At 40.5% G+C, this 22961-nt stretch overlaps 2 protein-coding genes and 2 long non-coding RNA genes across 7 annotated transcripts in view; 2 read left to right on the top strand and 2 right to left on the bottom strand.

Annotated features, from left to right (window-relative positions):
- Positions 1–3432, top strand: part of rps6kb1a (ribosomal protein S6 kinase b, polypeptide 1a) — a 14221-nt gene extending 10789 nt beyond the window's left edge. For all 3 annotated transcript variants that reach the window (XM_031311044.2, XM_031311046.2, XM_031311045.2), the window contains exons 14-15: positions 146–258; positions 997–3432. In XM_031311044.2, coding sequence (XP_031166904.1) covers positions 146–258; positions 997–1237 — 354 coding nt within the window. In that variant the 3' untranslated portion in view covers positions 1238–3432. The remainder of the gene's footprint in view (positions 1–145; positions 259–996) is intronic.
- Positions 1854–22961, bottom strand: LOC118493000. Its single transcript, XR_004894932.1, has 4 exons — positions 22951–22961; positions 19932–19937; positions 10813–10816; positions 1854–1931 (listed from the first exon to the last, which is right to left on the bottom strand). It is a non-coding gene; the product is annotated as an uncharacterized LOC118493000 (long non-coding RNA).
- rnft1 (ring finger protein, transmembrane 1) lies at positions 3893–8247 on the bottom strand. Of its 2 annotated transcripts, none has more exons than XM_031311047.2 (9): positions 8029–8247; positions 6934–7388; positions 6779–6855; positions 6593–6693; positions 6070–6223; positions 5800–5958; positions 4959–5024; positions 4762–4863; positions 3893–4370 (listed from the first exon to the last, which is right to left on the bottom strand). In XM_031311047.2, the coding sequence occupies exons 1-9, from the start codon at positions 8052–8054 to the stop codon at positions 4236–4238; spliced, it is 1275 nt and encodes a 424-aa protein (XP_031166907.1). In that variant the 5' UTR covers positions 8055–8247; the 3' UTR covers positions 3893–4235. The 2 variants fall into 2 exon arrangements, with proteins under 2 accessions (XP_031166907.1, XP_031166908.1); XM_031311048.2 differs by having other exon boundaries at positions 6934–7275; positions 8029–8234.
- LOC116058283 lies at positions 7701–8110 on the top strand. Its single transcript, XR_004107002.1, has 2 exons — positions 7701–7849; positions 8001–8110. It is a non-coding gene; the product is annotated as an uncharacterized LOC116058283 (long non-coding RNA).

The following is a 22961-nucleotide window of genomic DNA, read 5'->3' as shown; positions in this document are numbered from 1 at the left end:
TCACTCACTGTTCCACCACATTGCATGATATGGTTTACTCAGCGTTTCATTGCTCATCATCAGCTGTGGGTTGTTTTTGGAAAGATGGTCTTTGAAGAGGTGGACTCAGATCTGTTTTTTTTGTCCCTTCACCCCCCCTCCCCAGGGTTTCACATATGTAGCTCCATCTGTGCTTGAAAACGTCAAAGAGAAGTTCTCTTTCGAGCCAAAGGTGCGCTCACCACGGAAGTTCCCAGGAAGCCCAAGAACACCTGTGAGGTAACAGCAAGTTGTTTTTCTCTCTGGTCCCATTGAGTTACTTCTGTTATTTACAGATTTTGCACACAGCAAGTCTGTACCACGTTGATTACTCATTTGCTGTCCCGAGTAAATGTAGCCGGCTTGACCTCAATAAAGCCATCATTAGAAGGATAAATAGGGAATTTGAGGTAAAAGGTGAACGTTGGCTTGTCATGCAGATAAAGTAAATTGATTAACTTTTGTCTGAACGTCTGCTAACTATTTGAACAATGGTATGATCTATTGAAATCATTCCTCCATTGTGCAGTTGTCTGGTTCCGGTTCTGACTGCAACATTAAAATATTACTAATGCAACAAATATAAAAAAATCATTTTGGGGTGCAAGAATGGCCAAGAATTGGTTGCTAATGGTAACCTGGCAACTGTTAGTTTCGAGGCCCTGCAGAGATAGGCCTATTTAATAGGCTATTTATTTTAGATCAGTTTTTATTTACATGTGTTGCAGCTATACATTTTCAAACAGGGAAGAAAACCCTCTCTTTGCATTTTATTTTAAACACCTCACATCTCACATGTGGCTTTGACTTACCCCTGAACATTTAGCCCACTTCGTAGAAAATACTGAGATATATATCATGTATCACCATTTAGCCTAAAAATCCAGAGATATATTTTGGTCCATATTGGCCAGCCCTAATACAAATAGGAGCTGGTGCGTCACAGACAATAGCCTCTCACATCTTACTCTACCACAGTCCGTTGAAGTTTGTTGGAGGGGAATGCTGGCCAAGGGGACCCACGCTGACCAGGGGCACTGCGGGGCAACCCATGGAGGTGTCCACAGCGGAGCAGATGGACACGAGCAGCAGCGGCGCCTCTGAGGCCTCTGCACCACTTCCCATCAGGCACCCTTCGGGCATCAATGCAGGGTCCTACAAAAAGCAGACCTACCCTATGAACTGCAAGCGGCCCGCTCATCTACGAATGAACCTATGACACTCGGCTCACCTACGAACATTAGGACTCTTCCAATTCCTCAGCCTTCTTCCTTTTGTTGTTTCCTTTCAAAGAGACTTGTAGATTTTATTTTATTTTTTATTGACTGACACTGTCGGTGCAGATCACCAGCTCTTCCAGCAGCGCCTTCCCATCCCTCCTGACTCAGCCTGGCCTCCTCAGCCTGATGTAAATAATCATCAGTAGAAGTACAGTAGATGTGTAGTCAGTCGGAGGAGTTGTGCGAGAGACGTGACTTGCTTGTTGGCTGGCTAATGCCTGCTGACGAAGTGGGCTGAGGCGGTTTCAGTATCATATGATTTACTGGTGCTCTTTTATGCTCAAATCTGGACGTTAGTTTTTAGTAATCACAGTGAGAGAATTTGGTTACAAAGGGCATTTATTTCTCCTTCAACATGCCCGGCTTTGTTTTTGTTTGACAGTTATCTTGCGATAAGAACTTGCAGGTTGCACTGTCGGGTAGAATTATTGAACAATTCCACGATGAACACAGTATTCCTTTTATGTTTGAGGAAAACATTGCCTTTGCCACCGTAGCGTGTGGTTAGGAGTAGGTGAAGCACGGCTTACGGAAAAGCAGCTATAAAAAGATAAAGTTAACGCCGTGGACATAGACTATAGGGGGATAAACCTAGACTTAAATGAGTGGACCATCTCCCAATTCCTGTTTGAGCTGCTATAAGAGCCTCTGGAGTCAAGCCATTCCAAACCCCTCGCCCTAAAACTGACCATGCTGTCGGATGCAGATTCCCACGAGGCTAACTGAATATTAGCTTCAGTTTGAATGGCTCCCTGATGTTTCTTGTTATCCTAATACTTGGTGTTTAATGAATTGACCAAAAGCACTGTTTCAATGAACCAAATGAGTTCTGCTGGTAAACAGACAAACCCCGAACAACGATGTTTTTGTAAGAACGGCAAGGTTTCAAGGGTCAAACATGTTCATAACGTCATATTTGATCAAACTGACTTTGTTTTCCACATTGATGCTCAAAGAGGCAGTTTAATGTGTTCCTTTAAGTTACTTTGCACATTTGTAACCAAGTGAAGCTAGCTTAGATGGCGGTTCTAATATGGATCAGTGCCAGGCTGAGCCCATTGGTTTTCTTCTTCTGCCATTCCGGTACAACAATTGTGTTTTAAGACCAGTCACTCCACTTACTTTCTTTGTTACAATATTTATTTAAAGTGCCATTGTGTTTCCCCTGCATTGTTCACACTATGCAAACTATGTATTTATTATTTAGATAAAGCAGCAGAATGTGTGATCATTTGATTTGGCATTCTTGTAAGAGACTTATTTTGTCATAATAATAAGCATATACAGTATAATTTTGTTTCTGCAAAACATGTCTTACAACTTTCTTTGATGCATTTTTTTTATTATTATTCCAAAATTGAAGACCATGACCTAAACGTCGTACAGTATTGATTGTGTGCAAACCAATGCAAAAAAACCAAGGATGTTCATGTCTTCGCTGTCAGTGTGTCTGAGAAAGGTTGGGAGACTAAAGAATGATTCTTTGTGCTCCTGTACTTGAGTATTCTCCACACTGAGAAGATTGAGAACCATCTTTTCAAGCTTACTTCCAAGTTGGAAACACCATCTTTGAGTAGAATGGGTGTTTTAATCACTGGTGGGCATTAAATAACATTGTTTATCACCCCTAAATCTGCCCCCCTCAGATTGGGTATGTTAATATGTATCATGTACATAATTGAGTCAAAATAAAAAAAGAAATGGATCTAGTCTCTGAGCAGTGCCACTGTAACAGAATGGATAGTACAAAGCAAAGTGGCAAAATCTGTTAATTTTAGCGGTTTAGTCAGGCTATCTTGTGACATTTTAAGGATTCATCACTTAATTTTAAGCAGGCTCTACTCAACCTCTGTACATCAGTCTAAATACTATTTAGACTTTAACGATGGTCTTAGACGGTTACTGTAAGATTCTCATTTTGTTACATAAACGAGTCAAACATTAAAGTTGTAGATCTTTATTCAGATAGTTTATGCATCTAAATGGATAAAAATAACACAGTGAAATGATTTTTGTACATATTAAAATAGATGCTTCTCCCAGTCTTTGGTTTTTATAAAAACGAGGTTATGTCACCTCCATAGAAAAATAATTTGTGTAAATCAATATCTCACAAGCTCTGTTGCATGCTTTTTATCAGACATGAAAAAAAGTCACCAAAAGCTGAAAAGCTAAACTGTTTACCTTTTTATCACAGAAACTTATTTTAGTGCAGAGGCTTCCTAAAAGCCTATGCAGTCTCATTCAAGCTCAAAGATAGTTAGCACTCCTGAGCCGAGGTATGCAGCTGCTCACCTCTACACTTTGTTGTTACAAATCAGAAGTCGCTTCCACAAAATTAGAAAACACTGGATACAAGAGGGTTCATGTTTGTTCACACATTTGATAAGAGGAAACCTCTGTTTAAAATATATATATATATATATATATATATATATATATATATATATATATATATATATTATATATATATATATATATATATATATATATATATATATATATATATATATATATATATATATATATATTTTATTATTTTTTTTTTCTCTGATGTTCCCATTTTCTGTACAAGAAACTACGGAAGTAGAATAATTTGCTGCTCCATGAGGAAAGTTTATATGAAGATAATTAAAAAGGTGAATAACAACACAAAAGGAAACAACTTAAAATACAAAAATCACTTTGGGACGTGAAAATAATCAACTTTCCGTTGTCTGTGAGAGTGACAGCTAGGGATGTACTGGTAAATAAGCCAGAAACACATCATCTGTGGGTTCAAGTTGTGTGTCCTTATTGACCACAGCCCTTAACTCATTAATAAAACAGTGTGTACATTACTTGTCAGTGGGGTTTGACAGCCACAGAAAATAACCTATTAAAACAAACTAATACCAATGCACCCCACCCAAAAGCCCACCACCTGTACCCTAACAATCAATAAATCTGCAAGTGTGACGATGTGGCTCCATCCCTCCATTTGTAAACCTTCTCTGTGATCACGGTGCGACATAGAGGGCAGCTCTTCTCGCGGTTAAACCACAGAGCGATGCATTCATCACAGAATATGTGCTGCAAAGCAGAAAAACAATGGGACGTCAGCATGTCCTGCACTTACCAAACATGACTAGATCTACGTAACTGATGCACTTCAGTTTATCTGATATCTAATTTTAAATAAAGAAGAACATGGCTTATTATTACAATAGCAAATAATTGAGAAGGGTAGTGAATAAAGAGAAATTTCCAGAAAAACTGAAAATTCTGATTTAAGTTTTTCATTGTCACATTAGTTTTCTCTCTTAAGTAATACTGCTCCTGCTCAATGAATATAAAGTTGTGATCTAAAGCGCATGATTTCCTCAACTGCTGTGTACTGAATCAAATTTGATAACATAATTGAAGAGGAGGGATGTGTAACAGATGCCTGAAGGACCCGTAGTGCACACTTGTGTGGTTTTACCTGACAGAGTAGGACCCGAGGCTCCCTGTACTCTCCCTGACAGATGGGACAGATGTCTCCAGCCTCGCTGCACTGACTCCTAGTGGCTGCTGTGCCTGTATGCTGAGAAACAAAACAAACAAAAGGAAACACTTCAACATAGCCGGTTACTGGATGTGACCATTTACCATCTAATCAAGAAATTGTTTACCACTGACCTCGCCTTTTACAAATATCCTCACAGTTTTCATGAAAGACGTCCACTGTCCGTACAATCCTAAAAGCTGAAAGAGAGAAAAAGGACAACAAAGTTTGAAAACCCCACTTATTTTAACCATGAAAAGGACCCGTGTGTAGGATTTAGTGGCATCTAGCGCTGAGGTTGCAAATTGCAACCAAACTAGGGATGCCACGATGAGGACATTTGCCCACCAGTTAATAACTTGTGACAAGACCGGTGTTACTGATTAAACCGGACATTTTACAAGACAAGATATTCCCTGATGATGCTCAATATCTGTAGAGTGCTTACTTTAATCTCTAGACTCGGTGTGGAGCAGCTGCCGGAGCTGATTGTGACCACTCTAGACAAATGTTGCCACCTTCAAAGTTCACAGATTGCCTCATTAATGTTATCAGGTTCCCTCTAAGCATTGGGTTTAAATATAAATAATTTAACAACAAAATAATAACAGACAAACAAAATATTGCCAAATAGGCACCTTTGCCTTAGCAGACACTTTTCAGTTTATATAATTGTAGCGTCCGTCGTCTGTTTAAAAAAAAAAAAAAAGCTGAACTTGGGCGCTTATACGCAAAAATTAACTACATTTTATTTCTATAACCCAAAAAAGCAAGCTCTGTGGAAGAGGACCTGCTCCCTGTGTAGATATGAACAGTTCATTCTAAACTGAGGAAACCACAACCATTCTTAGTTTCAGGTGATTTTACACTTATAAAAACCTAATTGTGAAGATTATATTCCATTTCTGCCAATACACCCCCCTAAACCCTTTGATAATACAAAGATCTACTGCTGGTTAGTTTGACTGTTCACACCTTTAGTATGAGGTAGAGCAGAGCCAGCAGGACCCCCAGTGTGAGTCCGGGGATGCCGTCCACCTCCTCGTATGTGACCAGGTAGCGGAACCACAGTGGAACAGGAGCCGTGGCCTGGTGTACCTGACCCAGCTCCTCCGTCAGCATCACCCAACGTCCCTGGAGACATAAGCACGCAAAATAAGAAATACTGAACCAGCATTGCCAAGACATGACATCAATATGTTTTTTCTTAACCAACAATCCAAAGGATAAATCCACCACACTCACCTGGGTTCTGTAGGTCACCAGTGACGATGGCAGCAGCAGAATAAGGCACTTAATCCCCATAAAGAGAAACTTTATTATGAAGTTGGTGATGCCGACAACCCACAGAACCTCCCAGAAACCCAGCGGCTCAATGCTTGGGCTGAGGAAGATGAGGCTGGAAGGAGGTTGACATTCAGGTTAAATGGCATGTTCATTTTGACACTGTCCACTGCATTCCAGATTTAGCTGTTTACTAAACTACAGTAGGTGGACAATACGGACGTACAATATTGATTTGACTCTTCTGTTTGTACCAGTAAAGAATGTGTTTTGATGTTAAAGTCAGGGGTTCTGCTGGATGAAAGAGCTGTAGTCAAGTCACCCAAAGTATAAAGAAATCACAACAGGGTGTTCTGGCTGCTTAAACTCACAATCCACAGACTAACTAAGATTATACTCCAAGAACAGGTAATTGGTTGAAGGAAATAGCCACATAATCTTGTTCTTTGGGGTTATTAATGTGAAATGATGCATTCACACTTACCAATGGTGAAGTGTCTCAGTGAGAAAGGTGTAGTAAAGCAGCAGGGTGGAAGAGATAAGGAACAGTAGCAGCCAAACACACTGCAGCTTTGACTGACGATCCTGAGGGAACACGCAGGCAAAAACATGGTTTAGGAATCTATGAAATGCATAAGGAATCAACAAATGCTTTCTGTTCTTGACTTACCTGAAGAAACACTTGACTTTGAAGATTTTTATTCACATATAGAAATGTTGTGAAGAGGCCAACCCCAACTGCAAGACCTGGTAAATGGAGAGAAAGAGTATAAGTTGTGTTGAGTCCACAGTTGCAATAATGGTGTTTGCTTAGCTCGTACTCACCCAGAGCATGTTGGATGACCAGTTTAGCACACAGTAGGACAATGAAAGGAAGACTCTTCTGGAGCCAGCGGAAGAGACAGCGAAGCTCAGACATAGAGCTGCTGGGTTCTCCAGAGTCCAGATCAGAGTCAGGCGGGTCAAGCTCAGGCTCCGTATTCGAGTGGTGCGGCACCTGATTATGTGCATGTGGCTGAGAATGAGTGTGGCTGTGGGAATTGACTCTGGACCTCCTGGATGATGCGCCTCCACTGCACTCCCCAGGATTGCTGGTCATGGTTACCCGCACCTCGTTGCTCTCAGGGTTAGCAGCAGCAGCAGCAGGGGCTGGTGTCCTGGTAAGCTCTGGTTGCAGAGTAAGGGATAAACCATTTCCTGCATGAGCACCCCGCTCACTTGAATTAGGCTGCATTACAGTAGGAGACTCCCTCAGTTTCAGTGCTCTTCTGGAATCACTCCTTTGACATAAAAGACAGCCCTTTATAGCCTCAGTCACAATGTGCCCAGCATCAACTGCGTTTACAGCTACATTAACAAGTTGTAAAACGAATGGAAGTTGCACATGTGTTCATCTAAGATACAGACTGAATAGCACTATGTTTTATTGCAGGACTTTGCATTCATGTTTGAATAGAGGATTCCCAGCAAGCAAACAAAACAACGATGTCACTATTTAATTATTATTTGACTAAGTTCAAGTGTCTAAGTGACAATATATTAACCTTTTGATCGTGTTTCAGGTAAGCACGGAGCCCCTGCCCCGTCCGGGACTTAAGGGGCTCCGTAGAGAAAAAAACCTTGATAAGCTGAGTTCACTCCACTAGCTAGCTATGGTGGCTGTGTGGATCTGACGTTGTCAGAGACGCATATGAATGTATAGTAAATTGTCTTGCTCCCACAACAATGCAGGCTAATTAAGGTAAGCTGGACTATACGTCGGTTACGTCAGTCATTTTCAGGCAATCAATCCAAAAGTATAGTGACAGACAGACGATCAAACAGCTGACCCGTGTCCTACACAGCGAACTGGGCTAGCATTAGCAGCTAACAGATGTTCTCTATCATACCAGACTGGCGGTGGTAACGGCGTCAGCTCACCTGTCATTCTGCACCCGGAGTTTCATGGTAAGCTATCGGTCCCCATCTAATACAATGTCCAAGTCGCCAGACGAAACAAAACAAAAGTAAACCAAAAACAAAACTAAGCCGTCATGTGTCAGGCTAAGCTGTGGTTAGCAGACATCTTTACGTTGTTTACGACAGCAGACGTCGCAAACTTCTGTTGGAGTTTTACGGCGTGTCGGATGTAAAATGCGGCAATGCCTCCACCTACTCGAATGTTTTCAAATTACCCTCGACAGATTAGAATAATTAGGAAAGTTAACACAATTAAAACGCACATAAGTGTGTCACTGTTGACTGTAGTATACAGTACTGCTACACATCATCAGAAACCTGTTATTATTACTACTGCTACTAATTATAGTAGTAGTAATGTTATTGTTAATATCACATCCATTTTATTGTTAGTCGATTGTATTATACAGCTTTAATCATAATCATTAGCTTGGCTATATATTCAAATATTTTACTTTTATTAATCATAACCATACACTTTATTATTTTTGCTGCTGCAGGCCTGTATCTTCCCTATTGTAGGTATTCTTATACTTTCTTTTTTTTTGTCTCTTTAATGGTATTGGGGAGAATCCCCTCTCTACATGGATCACCATGTTTATTCTCCCTTCTTTTCATTTCACTTCCATCATGGCACAGGGGATTACTAGTGCAGTAAACTTAGTTGTGCTCATATATTCCTATTGTGGCTTGACCTTTACAAATGGCTTCACATCTTCAGGTAGGCTGGGATGCTGAGGACTAAGTCTGTTAATGAACCAGGCGACGCAGGTTCGCTTCCACTCTGTGTTCTTCATTATCTGCTGGCTGTCTTTACACTCCAGGAGTCATCACTTGCTCACCAGACAGTAGAACTCTTTCCTCTGGGTACTGGCATCTTGTCTTTCCATGGAGCCACCTGCACCTCCATCTGTACTCAGTCAGAGGAGGAAAATTGAGCAAGGAGCCTTATAACTTCAGGTTTAGGGTCATGTTCTTTATCCAATGCAGTGTTTCCTACAGGTTGAGAATTTACTTGTGGTGGTGGGTGGCACAGGATGTGACAGCGCAGCGCGTGATGGCTGGGTTCAGTAATAAACTAGTCAAACAAAGGTTTATGAACTATTTTTTTTAAAACCAATGACTAAATAACAGATAATTTAGAAATAAATAATTATTTACATATTAAACAAATTAGACTAAAAGATGATACCGATACAGATGAAAATATTGCGACACTATGCTGCATCTGACACAATTCCAGACATGAGGAAAATATGCAATATGCCATAAATGTGTAGAATCTTTAAAATCAATTTTTTTTAAAGAGACAAAAATCTTCATTTGAGGGTAATATTGTAAAATAATTGTATGTATGATTGTTGTGCTGGCTGTCACCTTACTAGGGAAAAAATAAAAAAAATAATCGTGTCTTTTATTTTTTTATGATAAATTTTTATTTTTATTTTTTTTTTTTTTTTTACATACAGAACAGAAACCCTCTCCCACCCCCCACCCTCTGCGGTCTTGAGGAATACAAAACAACACAGAACAAACAGAAATCACACCTTGCCTCTCCTCTGCTTCTTGTGATGCTGAGGTCATTAGGACTGATACTTGTGCTGCTGCGTTTTTCCATAAGTCTATAGTTGATTATTTGGCTTTGTTAATCCTTGCTGTAGAGAGCTCAAGCATAACTATGTCTAGAAAATACGCCAACCACTGTTTTATACAAAGCGAGTAGGGGTGGGGGGGGGGGCAGCGTTGAGCTATCATTTTCTTGGTTGCGGTCGAGCCGGCTAGCCAAATTTTCTTCTGTCTCCCAAGCAGGTGTAATTTAAAGTCATCATCATCGGGTCAGAAGGAATTTGACATCCTATCACATCAGATATTATTGATGTTGTTTCATTCCAGAACTCATGCACCTGTTCACACTCCCAGACCATGTGCAGAAAAGATCCAGTTTGTTCAGGTTGACAGAACCTACAATAGGGAGTGGGAATGGCTTTAGAGATGTATCTCTTCTGAGGAGTGCATGTGTCTTTTTTTTATGACTGTAACATCTTCCAAGCTAAAATGCTAAATATTTGCTGGTTCTAGCTTCTCAAATATGAAGATTTGATGCTTTTCTTTGTCATTTATTGTCATAAACTTAATATCTTTCGGTTTTAGAAAAATAACAGTCATGGGGAAAATGACAACATGATATAAAAGACTTTTGCAAGAGTGCATTTTGCTTCTTAATAAATAAATATAACACACAATATAGTTATTGAAAAAATGTTAATGAAATAACAATGAATTGTAATCATTTCTTCAATTATTTAACAAATTGTTGGTTCATTTAAATATTTTACACACTTTTATAGATAAAAGTCCTTTGATTTGATTTGACTGTAAACTAAATAAATGTTGACATCAGTCAGCTAGAAGTGTTTTTCTGCGTTTTTGACCGAAGTCTCTCTCACCACTTCCTCTTTATTTACTCTCTGTTCGACTGATTTATTTCTTTGCTTTATTTGATATATCTATATATTAAACTAGACTTACTATTCATATACCATAATATTATATACATTGATATCCAATGTTACACTGCTGTACTATACAAAGGGTTAACCCTCCCAGGTCTAAGCCATTTTTCCCCATCTTTGGTACGCCTGGTCTCCTTGTGTAATAATGCTTGTGTAACCTCAACCCTGTTATGCACAATCAAGTTATAGACACCTGGGCTATCAGGATATATGCTGCAGGGATGTCACATACATGTCTAATTTTTATATCACTACAAAGACAAAAGAAAAGACGGAATGGAAATGAAATCTCACAGAAATGTATTGAAATAACACAGAGAACATGACAAACTAAACATTTTGGCTTTTGAAAATTGTTCTCCCAAGTCTTGGCAATCAGGGGGAAACAAAAATAAACTAGTTTCCCATAAAAGTCCATACACTTATATCCAAAAAGTAGTTCTGTCATCTCTAATTAATTTTCTGTCAGCTATCACACATCTGTAGGCCAAATCACACTCATTTCAGCCTCCAGGGGTCCTCCTGGCCTCTCTGTGTCTATTTCCAAATACACTGAATACAAGTCCCTACTGACATATCGCCACATTCAGCTGACAAACTGCATGTGATAGGTCCATCGGCCCATCAGTCAGCGCCATCTTGGCTCCTGCCCGAAGCGAGCCAAGAGTGGCTGCAGCCTGGAGACCTTCTGTCTCATGCCTGGGCGTGTCCAATTCAGAGGGTCAGAATATGAAATCGCAAATTATTTTCTAGATTAAGTCACGGTTAAGTTAGTGAGCATGATGCAATTAATTGAAAGCTGTTTAAACTCTTAAATTAAGGATAGCCATACATAGCCTATAGTTGGCAGATTTGTGGATGTTAATGTTATATCCCTGATGTTAACATATATTGTTTATTTGATGAAACCTGCGATGACTTTACAAGTTTTTTTTATTAATGTTTTATTTGCAAATTCACAACAGTAAAACAAGGACAGGCATAACATAAAAACCTATGCCAAGTGAAAAAATATAGCTCAACAATGAAGCCACCCACATAATACTAAAATGAATACACTTTTACAATTATAACCATATCATATCATATTATATATATGAGACCACATAAGAGTAGGCTACAATAAAAATGTTTTCATGCATCCCATTAGAAGGGGATCTGATATTATCTAAAATTTAGATAAGAGGAGGTTAACCAATATTTTATTATAGGCTAGATCTTTTTTTTCTTCTATAATTTTGAAAGCTGCATTTATGGATATGAAATTTGGCAAGAAGAAAAATTTGGATTAATATAAAATATTGGTTAACCTCCTCCTTTCTGAAAGCATAAAACATTTAAAACTGCATCAGCGTTTAATGTTGACGTTTGTTTAAGCCATATTACATGAGAGGGTTTCATCTCGTATCACTGAAGTGTAGGCCTCCTCTTTGAGTGTAATATTGCAATTATACAACAATGGTTACCAACAAAATAAGTGATCAATTTGTATTCATATTGTGGAGCAATTCGCTCTTGAAATAAACTTAGCACAAAAAGTAAGGACATTTCTGTTCAGTAGATTATTTCTCTGTGGTAACAATGTTTTTTGGCAATAAATCTTATACCGTTGGAAAGCCTGTTTAGTTCCCTTTCAAATGGTGCCCTATTTGTAAGAAACATGCATTTGTGGGATGAGCAGCAGTGCTGAGTATGTGGGTTGCGCCCATGAAAAATTTGCTAAATCTTCTCTGCCAATGCCAAACATCTTATTTTGCCATTGACTCGTTTGGTGTTTGGTGGACTGGATGTTTGAAGTTTGAAGAAACAAGACATATTGGCAATTTAACAATTTATTCATTTTACAAACAGGAGCCTCAGTAGCGTGTGGAAGAACCATACACAGCCACAACAGCCTGGCACCTCCTCCTCATGCTGGCCACCAGCCTGGTCACACACTGCTGTGGGATGGCATCCTGTTCTTCAACCAGCAACAACGTGGTTGTGTTGGTCACTCTGGCACGAACAGCACGCCCAAGCTGATCCCACAAGTGTTCAGTGGGGTTGAGGTCAGGACTGCTGGCAGGCCATTCCATCCTCTCCACTCCCACATTCTGGAGGTAGTCTCTGATAAACCCCGCCCTGTGGGGGCGAGCGTTGTCATCTTGGAGGATAGAGTTCGGTCCCAGACTGTGGAGATATGGGATTGCCACTGGTTGCAGAATCTCATCTCTATATCTCTCTGCATTGAGATTGCTTCCAATGATGACAAGCCTCGTTTTTCCAGCGAGGGAGATGCTGCCCCACACCATTACACTGCCTCCACCAAAAGGTGTTACTCTATCGGTGCAGCAATCCGCATAACGTTCTCCGCATCTTCTCCACACTTTGACCCTATGATCCAACTGCCGTAGGCAGAATCTGGACTCATCACTGAACATAACGTTCCTCCACATGTTCAGGTTCCAGTCCACCAAACACCAAACAAGTCAATGGCAGAATAAGCTAGCTTGGCATTGGCAGAGAAGATTTGGCACATCTGGACATTGGAGCCTAATAATTCCTGACAATGGACACGGTCCTCGAAGGCATTTATCCACTTATAACCATGGTCACTTGCCAAAGGACAATTTTTAAAGACCATTAATTTATATTCTAATGTGTTTTACAATCAAAATCAAAAGTTTTTTTCAAATAATAACTCAGTTTCTCTGGTTACACCTGAGGGTTCGACTAATACCTGGAACAATCAATCCCATCCCATAAGGTTCGCAATGCAAACATTGTTCACTGCTAGAGATACGATTTAGCAATGGGAGATATTTATAATCCGCTCAGCCTATAGAAACCTTTGGCTAAAACAGCTACGGGCCAGAAAGCTGGTAAAGCATTGTCAGTTCAATGGGGCAGTGGAACTTTCTTCCTGCAGCTTGTGTGTTAGCGCCATCATGTGGTGTTCAGAGGAAGAGGCACTTAAGGACTACACATGTTGGAAATAAGATATTCACTTTTTCTGCGCATTAATTTAGAACGGTAAAGTGTCACCGGAACTCCCTTAGTAGGTGTCTTATATCAATGGTTTGGTTTAGTTTCAAAGTTTAGTTAGTTGACGGGCAACAGTGCGGCGAACTAGTGAATCTACGGCGCAAAGCTAGCCGAGCTCCCCTGGTTTCGGTAAGTCCTGCATATTTTTCTTGTTAAGTGCTAGGATGTAGTTGTCTGTTAGCTGCTGGTACGGCCATAATGCTCAGTGGTGATTTGAGGGGCTGTGCTTGATATTCAGAACATTAATATAGCAGCAAACAAATATTTGCTATGTAAAGATATAGGGGAGTAATGGGCCTGGCGTCCTGAGCTTTTCACTGTGCATATTTGAGTTTTTTGACTTGATATTTGTCAGGCAAAATGTTATATAAAATGTATCCTCATTCCACAGACATTGTTGGAGCCATTACACCACTTTGTTTTGTTTATATACCGCGTTGGTTATGCTAATGAATCTGCAGTTTTATGTTTGAGCACTGGGTGGAGCATTCCCTTTGGGAAGGCATATGGGTAATTAACAGCCAGGGAAACACAGGTGTGTGGCTAGGGGGAAAAGCAGACAGCCGTGTCAGGTTTGCGTGTCATTATTAGATTAGTGTGCAAAAGAAAATAAATGGGTCACAGCACCGAAATGCATACAGATTGTGGACATTGATTATTGGCACGCAGAACACGCGTCCAAGCAAGTTCTTCCCTGGTCCCACCTCATTGGCCTAATGTAGGAGTTGGTAAAAGACTCTACAGACACTATATGGCTTTGTTAGGCCTAGTAAAACCAAGTAGGCCTAACAAAGCCATATAACATCCCTAGGTTTGTAGTTTGTGCTAGGAAACTTTGTTACAATTAAGGGAAGCATCCAGTGGACTTTTATAAGTAATTGTCTAACATGAAATAACCAAGAGTCTGGTGTGGAAGAACAGAGCCCTGATCTCAACCCGATCCATCACCATTGGGATGAACTGGGACGCCTTCTATGAGCCAGGCCTTACACCATCAGTGACCAACATCACCAATGCTCTAATGGCTGACTGGGAGCAAATCCTTGTGGGCATGTTATAAAATTTTGCGGAAAGCCAGATGAAAAACACTAAAATCTAAATTGAAGCAGCAGAGGCAGAGATACAGTATCCTGGCTTTTAGTGTCTGAAATTAATCAGTACCAAAAACTAGATCCTACAATTCCCATAATGTGACTCGATAACTGCTTTATTGTGCCACATTTTACCCCGGGTATGTAACACAGGCTTATACATTTGCAGTCTCCACGCCAACGTGATGACATCAGTGTTACTTCGTCAGACTTCATGAAAGACAGAAGACCTACCACTGGCTTAAAGTACTCCTCGTGGTTAGTAAACTAATGTTAAAATTGATGGAGTGCACCTTTTTAATGCCTATGGTTTTGGATGATGTTCAACAATCTCATATGGGTGTAATGTTTGACAGTACACATTCCTTTGGCCGTATCTGAGCCATTTTCCCATTTGAGTTCTCCCTAAGTTGACAAGTTTGATTTGTTGGTTTGATTGTGAGATGAACTGGAGTTGGGAGAAGTGATGAGGCTATTTCATTCTCTTCCTGCAATCAGGCAGCGAGCGAGCTAACAAACTTACAGTATGAACATGTCATTAGTCTTCCTCTACTGCCTGTTGCCTCTGGGCTCCTGGCTAGGCCAGCCATCTGTTTTTTTTATCCAACAGCCATGTCTGCCTGCTTATGCTCACCTGCAGCTTAAGGCAGCTGATATGATCTCCCGCAGTTTAATAAATTGGGAGAATCAAAGCAGAGGAGGGGGAAACTGCTTCCCATAATCTCCTGTGTGACAGACTGTATTCGGTAAATTATACTGTGCACTTATCGTCCCTCCAGTTTATCCAGTGGGATTTAACTTGAAAGAGTAACTCCTCAACCACTTTTTTAATTTGAAAATGTATATGGGTGTTTAGTAGTGTTGTTGATGGATTCAGTTCCAAATCTTGACATTTTAGTAGAAAGTATTTGAATTCTACATATTGTGTTATACATATGCAAAGAGATTGCCCTGTACTGGTTGATACCAGGATATTGCAATTACATTTAGCTATAGGCTGATCTGGTGCTGGGTGACGTTTATGGTGCTGGCATTGCATTTCTCTTTCCTCACCAGACAACCAAACCTGTATGCTTCCAAAGCTTTTAAATGAAATTGTTTTTCAAAGCAATCACCTATAAATCATAAAATATAACTAGGATCTTTTTTCACAGAATGCGATCTGAGCCTGTATTGAAGGTTTTTAACTGTACTCTTTTGACCTTTTCTGTTAAAGAGGTTTTGTTTTATCTAAAGCCTGCCATGGCATTGCCCAGACACTGTATGAGTATAAAGTCAGCCATTGTGGTAAAAGGAGGTTAATGTACTACGGCTGTGAGAGCTGTTCCCCAGCTCTGTCCCGCGCCCTGTAATTGTGTTATTGCACTATAGAATTGTCAATGGAGTTGTACTTCCCCAGTCGAGGCATCGGAGCCAAGTCTGTGGAGAGAGGTTAACTTGACATATAAATTGCTATCTGCCAAGATGAATGGAGCATGCCATAGGGCAGATGAGGAGAGCAGTGACCTGACATTGCTTCTGACAGATTCTGTATATCCCCCCCGTCATCTTTCTCCCTTCCTTTCCCTGTACACAGTGCCAGCTGCTGCTTCCTCTGGTGTGTGTGTGTGTGTGTGTGTGTGTGTGTGTGTGTGTGTGTGTGTGTGTGTGTGACCAGAGTAATTCATGATTTTCAACTGCCTCTTCTTGGGTTATTATTTAGGACATTTATACTATGAAATAATTCAGAATCTGAGTGCATATTGAATTGTTTTCGAGAGCAATTTCCACAATAGGAAAAAGATCTGTTAAGTTTCTCAAGATGATTTTACTGTGAAGCTGTTGGCGTTATCTATTCTATCATAACATGAACTAATAACACAAGCAGGTTTAGTTATTGCAGTTAGCTCGTTTTATGGCTGTAGCTTGTTCAACACCTGTTGCTTTTATGCACCAATGACTCAATAATATGTCTTGCTGAATCTTGTTTGTGTTTGATGTTGCAGTGTGTACATACATACCTTACATGAAAGTAAGCAGACTTGTGTTTATGGTATTTGGGGGATGGGAAGAGGAGGATTGGCTGGCCTTTTATTTGACATTAAAATATTACTGATGACATAATAAACAGGGACAAGACACACTTGACAAAAATAACACTTTTTATAGTATCCATAAACATTTGTTTTGGAGACACATATTACCCGTTACTGGACTGTCAATGTCATGTCCGCCTGTCCGGTGCCGACAATGAATGTGTGGGAGGCACAGTATCTCCTCTACTGCCTTGATTTATGTCTGTGTGTCCCCAGAGGAGTTGTCTGGCTGGTGTGTGAGCTGTGTCCTGTTCTATAAAACTAAATGTGTCATACCAGTGTTGGGTAAGCAATAGAATTACTACTTATACCTACCTAGTTCCTTGTTCGTCTTAATCATTTGCAGTTTTCCTACCTGTTTTTGGCCTCCTCTATTGCTGCTGCTTCTCCAAAACCATTGTACCTGGAAATAACATACAAAATGACCCCAAAGCATTTTATATATATATATATTTTTTTAAGATTATTTTTTGGGATTTTCCGCCTTTAATTTTTGACAGGACAGCTAGGTGAAAAAGGGGAGAGAGAGGGGGAAGACATGCAGGAAACCGTCACAGGTCGGATTCACACCCTGGACCTCTGCGTCGAGACATTAAACTCTCAGTATATGTGCTCCTGCTCTACCCACTGACCAACCTGGCCACAAAAGCACTTTATATTTAACCCAACTGTATACTACTGACTTACTGTGTGTTTCTTTAGTTTCATTTTTAGTACTTCTTAGAGAAAGGGTGAAAAGTAAAGTAAGACACTGTTTGCCTGGGGTCCCTGTCGTGTAGCATAGCCAGAGCGTCAAAGATGGGCAGGCAGATTTCTTAAAATTCCAAACAGCGCAGGTTTATTTGCAGGGTGCCAAACAAGTATAAATAAAAAGAATGCAACACTTGAAAATATCAAAAGAAACTGGAACCAAAACAACAATATCTAGGCCTACTTGTACGAAATGGGACAAGCATGTGTTTGTGGCAGCACAACTTCTCATCTATAGGCTGTACCAGAAAGTCCCTAAAGAACGTGTTTGTATCAGCACGGCTCTTACTTTCTCTTTGTACACCTAAACAGTCAATCTTTCTTTCCTATCTGCACGGCTTTCCTCTCCCTAAGCAGCAAAAGGCCACTGTCTTTATAGGGCTCTAATCAGCCCTGGACTGCACCACTATCTTCCAGCGGTGAGTCTACCAAACATTTCTAACTTTACCAAAGTCTGGACAAAGCTACAAACAGTTGCACTCATTTTACTCAAATAAAGAAAACCTTTTGAGGGACGTAACTCATATCAATTATGAATTCTGTGTGATCAGGTGATCACCATGAAGCACAATGACAACGTTGAGATCAAACTCTCTATATCTAAAATATGCTGGATCCCTAAATTGGCACTGGGTCACCATATATTTGAGAACCCCTGAAGATAATGCTACTAAGTAGTATTTGTTCTCTTCTGCCACAGTGCCACTTTTATGCACTATGCATCATATAGTTCACCCAGCTTTCAGGGAGGCATACATCTTTAGGATGGTGATTCTTTAGTATAAGTATATGAAATTGATCTTGGATTTTGAAACAGGGCAAGACACTGAACCCTGAATTGCTCCCGATGCTGCGTCATTGGTGTGTGAATGTTTATCTGATGAGCAGGTGGCCCCTTGTATGGCAACCTCAGTCACAGTGTACAGTGTGAATGGTGAATGGTTCCTGTACGATGCAAAAGCGCTTGAGTAGTCGTTAGTAGTAGACTAGAAAAGCACAATATAAATACAGTCCATTTACATTTAGACAAAATTCCTCTTAGAGTATATTTACATACAAATTTTGGCAATTATGTTTTCATAATGCTTCTTTTAACAAACGTGTGACATTTGATGATTATGTTGTCATAATGCTTCTTTCAACAAACATTTAATACATGTAAAATCAAAAGGGTGCACTACCATAAAGCAGCCAGTGGGTGAGGTTATTCGATTGATTATTATATACTCATTTCTAGCAGTGTTTCCCGTTAGGATTTTTTTTAGCAGTGGGGGCAGGTCTGTCTGAACAACAACCGGAACCCCCTCATTTAAAAGGAAACCGCGACTACATTGTGCGTCTGCCCTATTTCTGATACCGTGGCGGCAGCCGTTTTGCCGTGGCGTGCCGCCACTTCCAAATCAACATAGAGGAAACACTGTTTCTAGTGCAGATTAACTTGTTTTATCATTTTTCATCTTGTGCAGAAATCCTTATTCTATCTTGTTTATTACATGGATTTTTGGTTGCTGTATTCTGTGTGAAATCCTCTTTTACTTCCACTGACACAGTTTCCTGGTGTGACTTTGGTAGATACGCACTTAATTAGTCTGACTGCTTAAGCCTGATATTGCCTTCAGCTGAATTTTGAAAGGGCTGTGGATTTTGTCCCCCACTACTTTTTGACCAGTATGAGCAGGAGAACCAATTACAGCAAACAAAAGCTTTTTTTCAGTGTGCATGCAGGCATGTGAGTGTTATTTTAAGACTAACTTTGAAAAAAATGTGAAGCTATCCTTTAAAGTTTACTACATAGTAACATCTCACCCCATTTCAAACATACAGTGAGGAAAATAAGTATTTGAACACCCTGCTATTTTGCAAGTTCTCCCACTTAGAAATCATGGAGGGGTCTGAAATTGTCATCGTAGGTGCATGTCCACTGTGAGAGACATAATCTAAAAAAAAATCCAGAAATCACAATGTATGATTTTTTTTTAACTATTTATTTGTATGATACAGCTGCAAATAAGTATTTGAACACCTGAGAAAATCAATGTTAATATTTGGTACAGTAGCCTTTGTTTGCAATTACAGAGGTCAAACGTTTCCTGTAGTTTTTCACCAGGTTTGCACACACTGCAGGAGGGATTTTGGCCCACTCCTCCACACAGATCTTCTCTAGGTCAGTCAGGTTTCTGGGCTGTCGCTGAGAAACACGGAGTTTGAGCTCCCTCCAAAGATTCTCTATTGGGTTTAGGTCTGGAGACTGGCTAGGCCACGCCAGAACCTTGATATGCTTCTTACAGAGCCACTCCTTGGTTATCCTGGCTGTGTGCTTCGGGTCATTGTCATGTTGGAAGACCCAGCCTCGACCTATCTTCAATGCTCTAACTGAGGGAAGGAGGTTGTTCCCCAAAATCTCGCAATACATGGCCCTGGTCATCCTCTCCTTAATACAGTGCAGTCGCCCTGTCCCATGTGCAAAAAAACACCCCCAAAGCATGATGCTACCACCCCCATGCTTCACAGTAGGGATGGTGTTCTTGGGATGGTACTCATCATTCTTCTTCCTCCAAACACGGTTAGTGGAATTATGACCAAAAAGTTCTATTTTGGTCTCATCTGACCACATGACTTTCTCCCATGACTCCTCTGGATCATCCAAATGGTCATTGGCAAACTTAAGACGGGCCTTGACATGTGCTGGTTTAAGCAGGGGAACCTTCCGTGCCATGCATGATTTCAAACCATGACGTCTTAGTGTATTACCAACAGTAACCTTGGAAACGGTGGTCCCAGCTCTTTTCAGGTCATTGACCAGCTCCTCCCGTGTAGTTCTGGGCTGATTTCTCACCTTTCTTAGGATCATTGAGACCCCACGAGGTGAGATCTTGCATGGAGCCCCAGTCCGAGGGAGATTGACAGTCAAGTTTAGCTTCTTCCATTTTCTAATGATTGCTCCAACAGTGGACCTTTTTTCACCAAGCTGTATCATACAAATAAATAGTTAAAAAATCATACATTGTGATTTCTGGATTTTTTTTTTAGATTATGTCTCTCACAGTGGACATGCACCTACGATGACAATTTAAGACCCCTCCATGATTTCTAAGTGGGAGAACTTGCAAAATAGCAGGGTGTTCAAATACTTATTTTCCTCACTGTATACTGTATTTATGTCAAAACATGTTTGCCTTGCTATATAAACTATAAGTAATTAAAGTGGACTGAGTCGGATTGTATACTGCTTGAACAGTAGAATCCGTTCCGTCAAGATAAACCTGAGAATTACAATTGTACATATTCAGCACTATCTGGTAGACCTACAGTATTACTCACACATTAATGGATTTTTATAGTATTCCATACAGACATAAAAGCCAGGGTCACCGTGTGCAGTGTCATCAAATATTAACCTCAGGCTTATAATGTATATATCATAAAGACTGCAGAGCATCAAAGACACTGAAGGACATATTGTTTTCTCTAGTACTTCACACCAGTTCCTTGTTGGTCACTATTTTCCTTCATGTCCAGCAGGTGGTGCTGTATGATAAGTGATGAAAGGAAGCTTAAACTCAGCACAGATGAATTATTCTGATGAATTAATATATTTTCGTAGCACACAGTAACAACACAGCTACTACTGCTACCAAATGATGATGAAATTATTCATATATTTTTAAGACTGATAATTGATACACAACAATAGCCAGAATAATTAAGTAGTGTACATGTGGGATGCAAACACAGTTGTTTCTTCTTATAATTGGCTATCCTTAATCAGCCATCATAAATCATCTGAATTTACTGGTTTATACAGATGAAGCGCACAACTCCATATTGGCTCCAGATAGATGTGGAGAGCAGGTTAATGTAGTGCTGTGCTCTTTGCACATCCTCGCAGCACACCGGTGGCCATCAAGGTGAAAAGACTCATCCATGGTGACCTCTGTGTGCCTCTGCTTATTCAGAACATGCCCTACCTCCCCTGTCCTCCTCTTCAGCCCTGGTAGCCACTCACAGCAGTTTTTTGCAATGCCACTGGCTGCACAGTTGTTGTCCTTTTCCCTTTCATCTTAATAGATAAGCTCCCCAGCCGCCGTAGAAAAAAAACAGCTTTATCGGCCACGACACAGCCTCTCAATTGTCAATCTGATCGATGTGTGCAGCCCGGATCTAGGCCACTGCATTAGTTGTGGAGACTGCTAGCCGCTCACCATGGATACACATCGCTGCTCACATCTTGTTGCTGTTGTGGTGTAATTGTTTTGTTATTGTGGCTCAGACTGGGCATAACACGGTGTCCATTTAAATGTTCACATAGCACCGGCTGGCTTAATGTTCATGGTTTGGAACATTTGTTTAATGTTGTCGTGACCAGAGACACAATGGAGGATCCACCTACAAACAATCTACCTTTACTTTGTGAAATAGAGTTTATTAAACTTTAGAAGCCTATACATGATACTTTTTAGCTGAAATAGATTTTTGTTCTGTATTGGTGGCTGATGGTGTGCATTATCTTAAATTGGAGGTCATGTCTTACTGACCTTTTTATTTTCTATTAAATGATCCCCGCTTCCATAACTCTAAGCATTTAACAACCACCTATAGCTGTCAGAGTGAAGAAACCTGCGTGAAGAAGGCATCTCAATGCCAACTCAAACACAAGTTTAAAAAGCTGTTGCAGGGCCCATTAAGAGGCCCCATGATGGTTTGCATTGATGGTATGTAATATCTCAGCAGAGGTCCTCCTCTTCCACCACCCTCTCCTCCTCTTTCCCCTGCTAGCTGGAGGCCAAAAGCTTGGGCCGCCGTGCCAGTCCTAATAAATCCTCAGCTAAGAGTGGCGGCGGCAGCAGCAGGACTGCATTCTTCAGAAGCCAGCACTTCCCCTAATCTGCCCCGGAGATGGAGCAACAGTTGGCCTGGCTGGTGGGGAAGGTAGAGGAGAGGGGGTGGGGGGGAGGCTCCCTGGTGACAGAAGCATGATGTGTTTGTAAAAACATTGGGAATGTTGGAATTGGATATACTCACACTCTTGCTCTCCCTTAAGCAGAGGCTGATTTTGGCAGGTATATTAATTTTCTCCAGCATCCAGTGCTTAACACAGAGACAAACAGAAATCATTACCCTACCTGCCACACTTGGTTTTTTCCACGATGTTCAACTCTTTGATCTCCTCTGGTGTGTTTGTGTTGGGGAAAGCACAAGCACGAAAAGAGAGGAAGAAACTGAGGCACTGAACAAGGAAATGCCTTACAGATGTGTGCAGCAATGGAGCCACTTGTGTCAGCCAAGAGATTTTTGATGGTGTTAAGAAGAACATAATTCTATGTCGTAAACGGGTTGAAGGGTTTCATACACAACATGGAATAACTGAAATGTATTTGCATCTCTTTATAAGTGCATCCAGTTAGCAGACTGTGAAGGTGATTAACAGACTGATTGTGTGA

The sequence above is a fragment of the Sander lucioperca genome, chromosome 13, assembly GCF_008315115.2.
Source record: "Sander lucioperca isolate FBNREF2018 chromosome 13, SLUC_FBN_1.2, whole genome shotgun sequence".
NCBI lineage: Eukaryota > Metazoa > Chordata > Actinopteri > Perciformes > Percidae > Sander > Sander lucioperca.
This window is presented reverse-complemented; position numbering and strand designations above follow the sequence as displayed.

Excerpts from the sequence above, each read along its gene's own strand:
- rnft1 (XM_031311047.2), bottom strand. The coding sequence starts at position 8,054 with ATGAAACTCCGGGTGCAGAATGACAG. Across the intron at positions 4,864-4,958 it reads GGATATTTGTAAAAGGCGAG|CATACAGGCACAGCAGCCAC; the intron begins GTCAGTGGTAAA and ends TTTGTTTCTCAG. Across the intron at positions 4,371-4,761 it reads CTCGGGTCCTACTCTGTCAG|CACATATTCTGTGATGAATG; the intron begins GTAAAACCACAC and ends TCTGCTTTGCAG.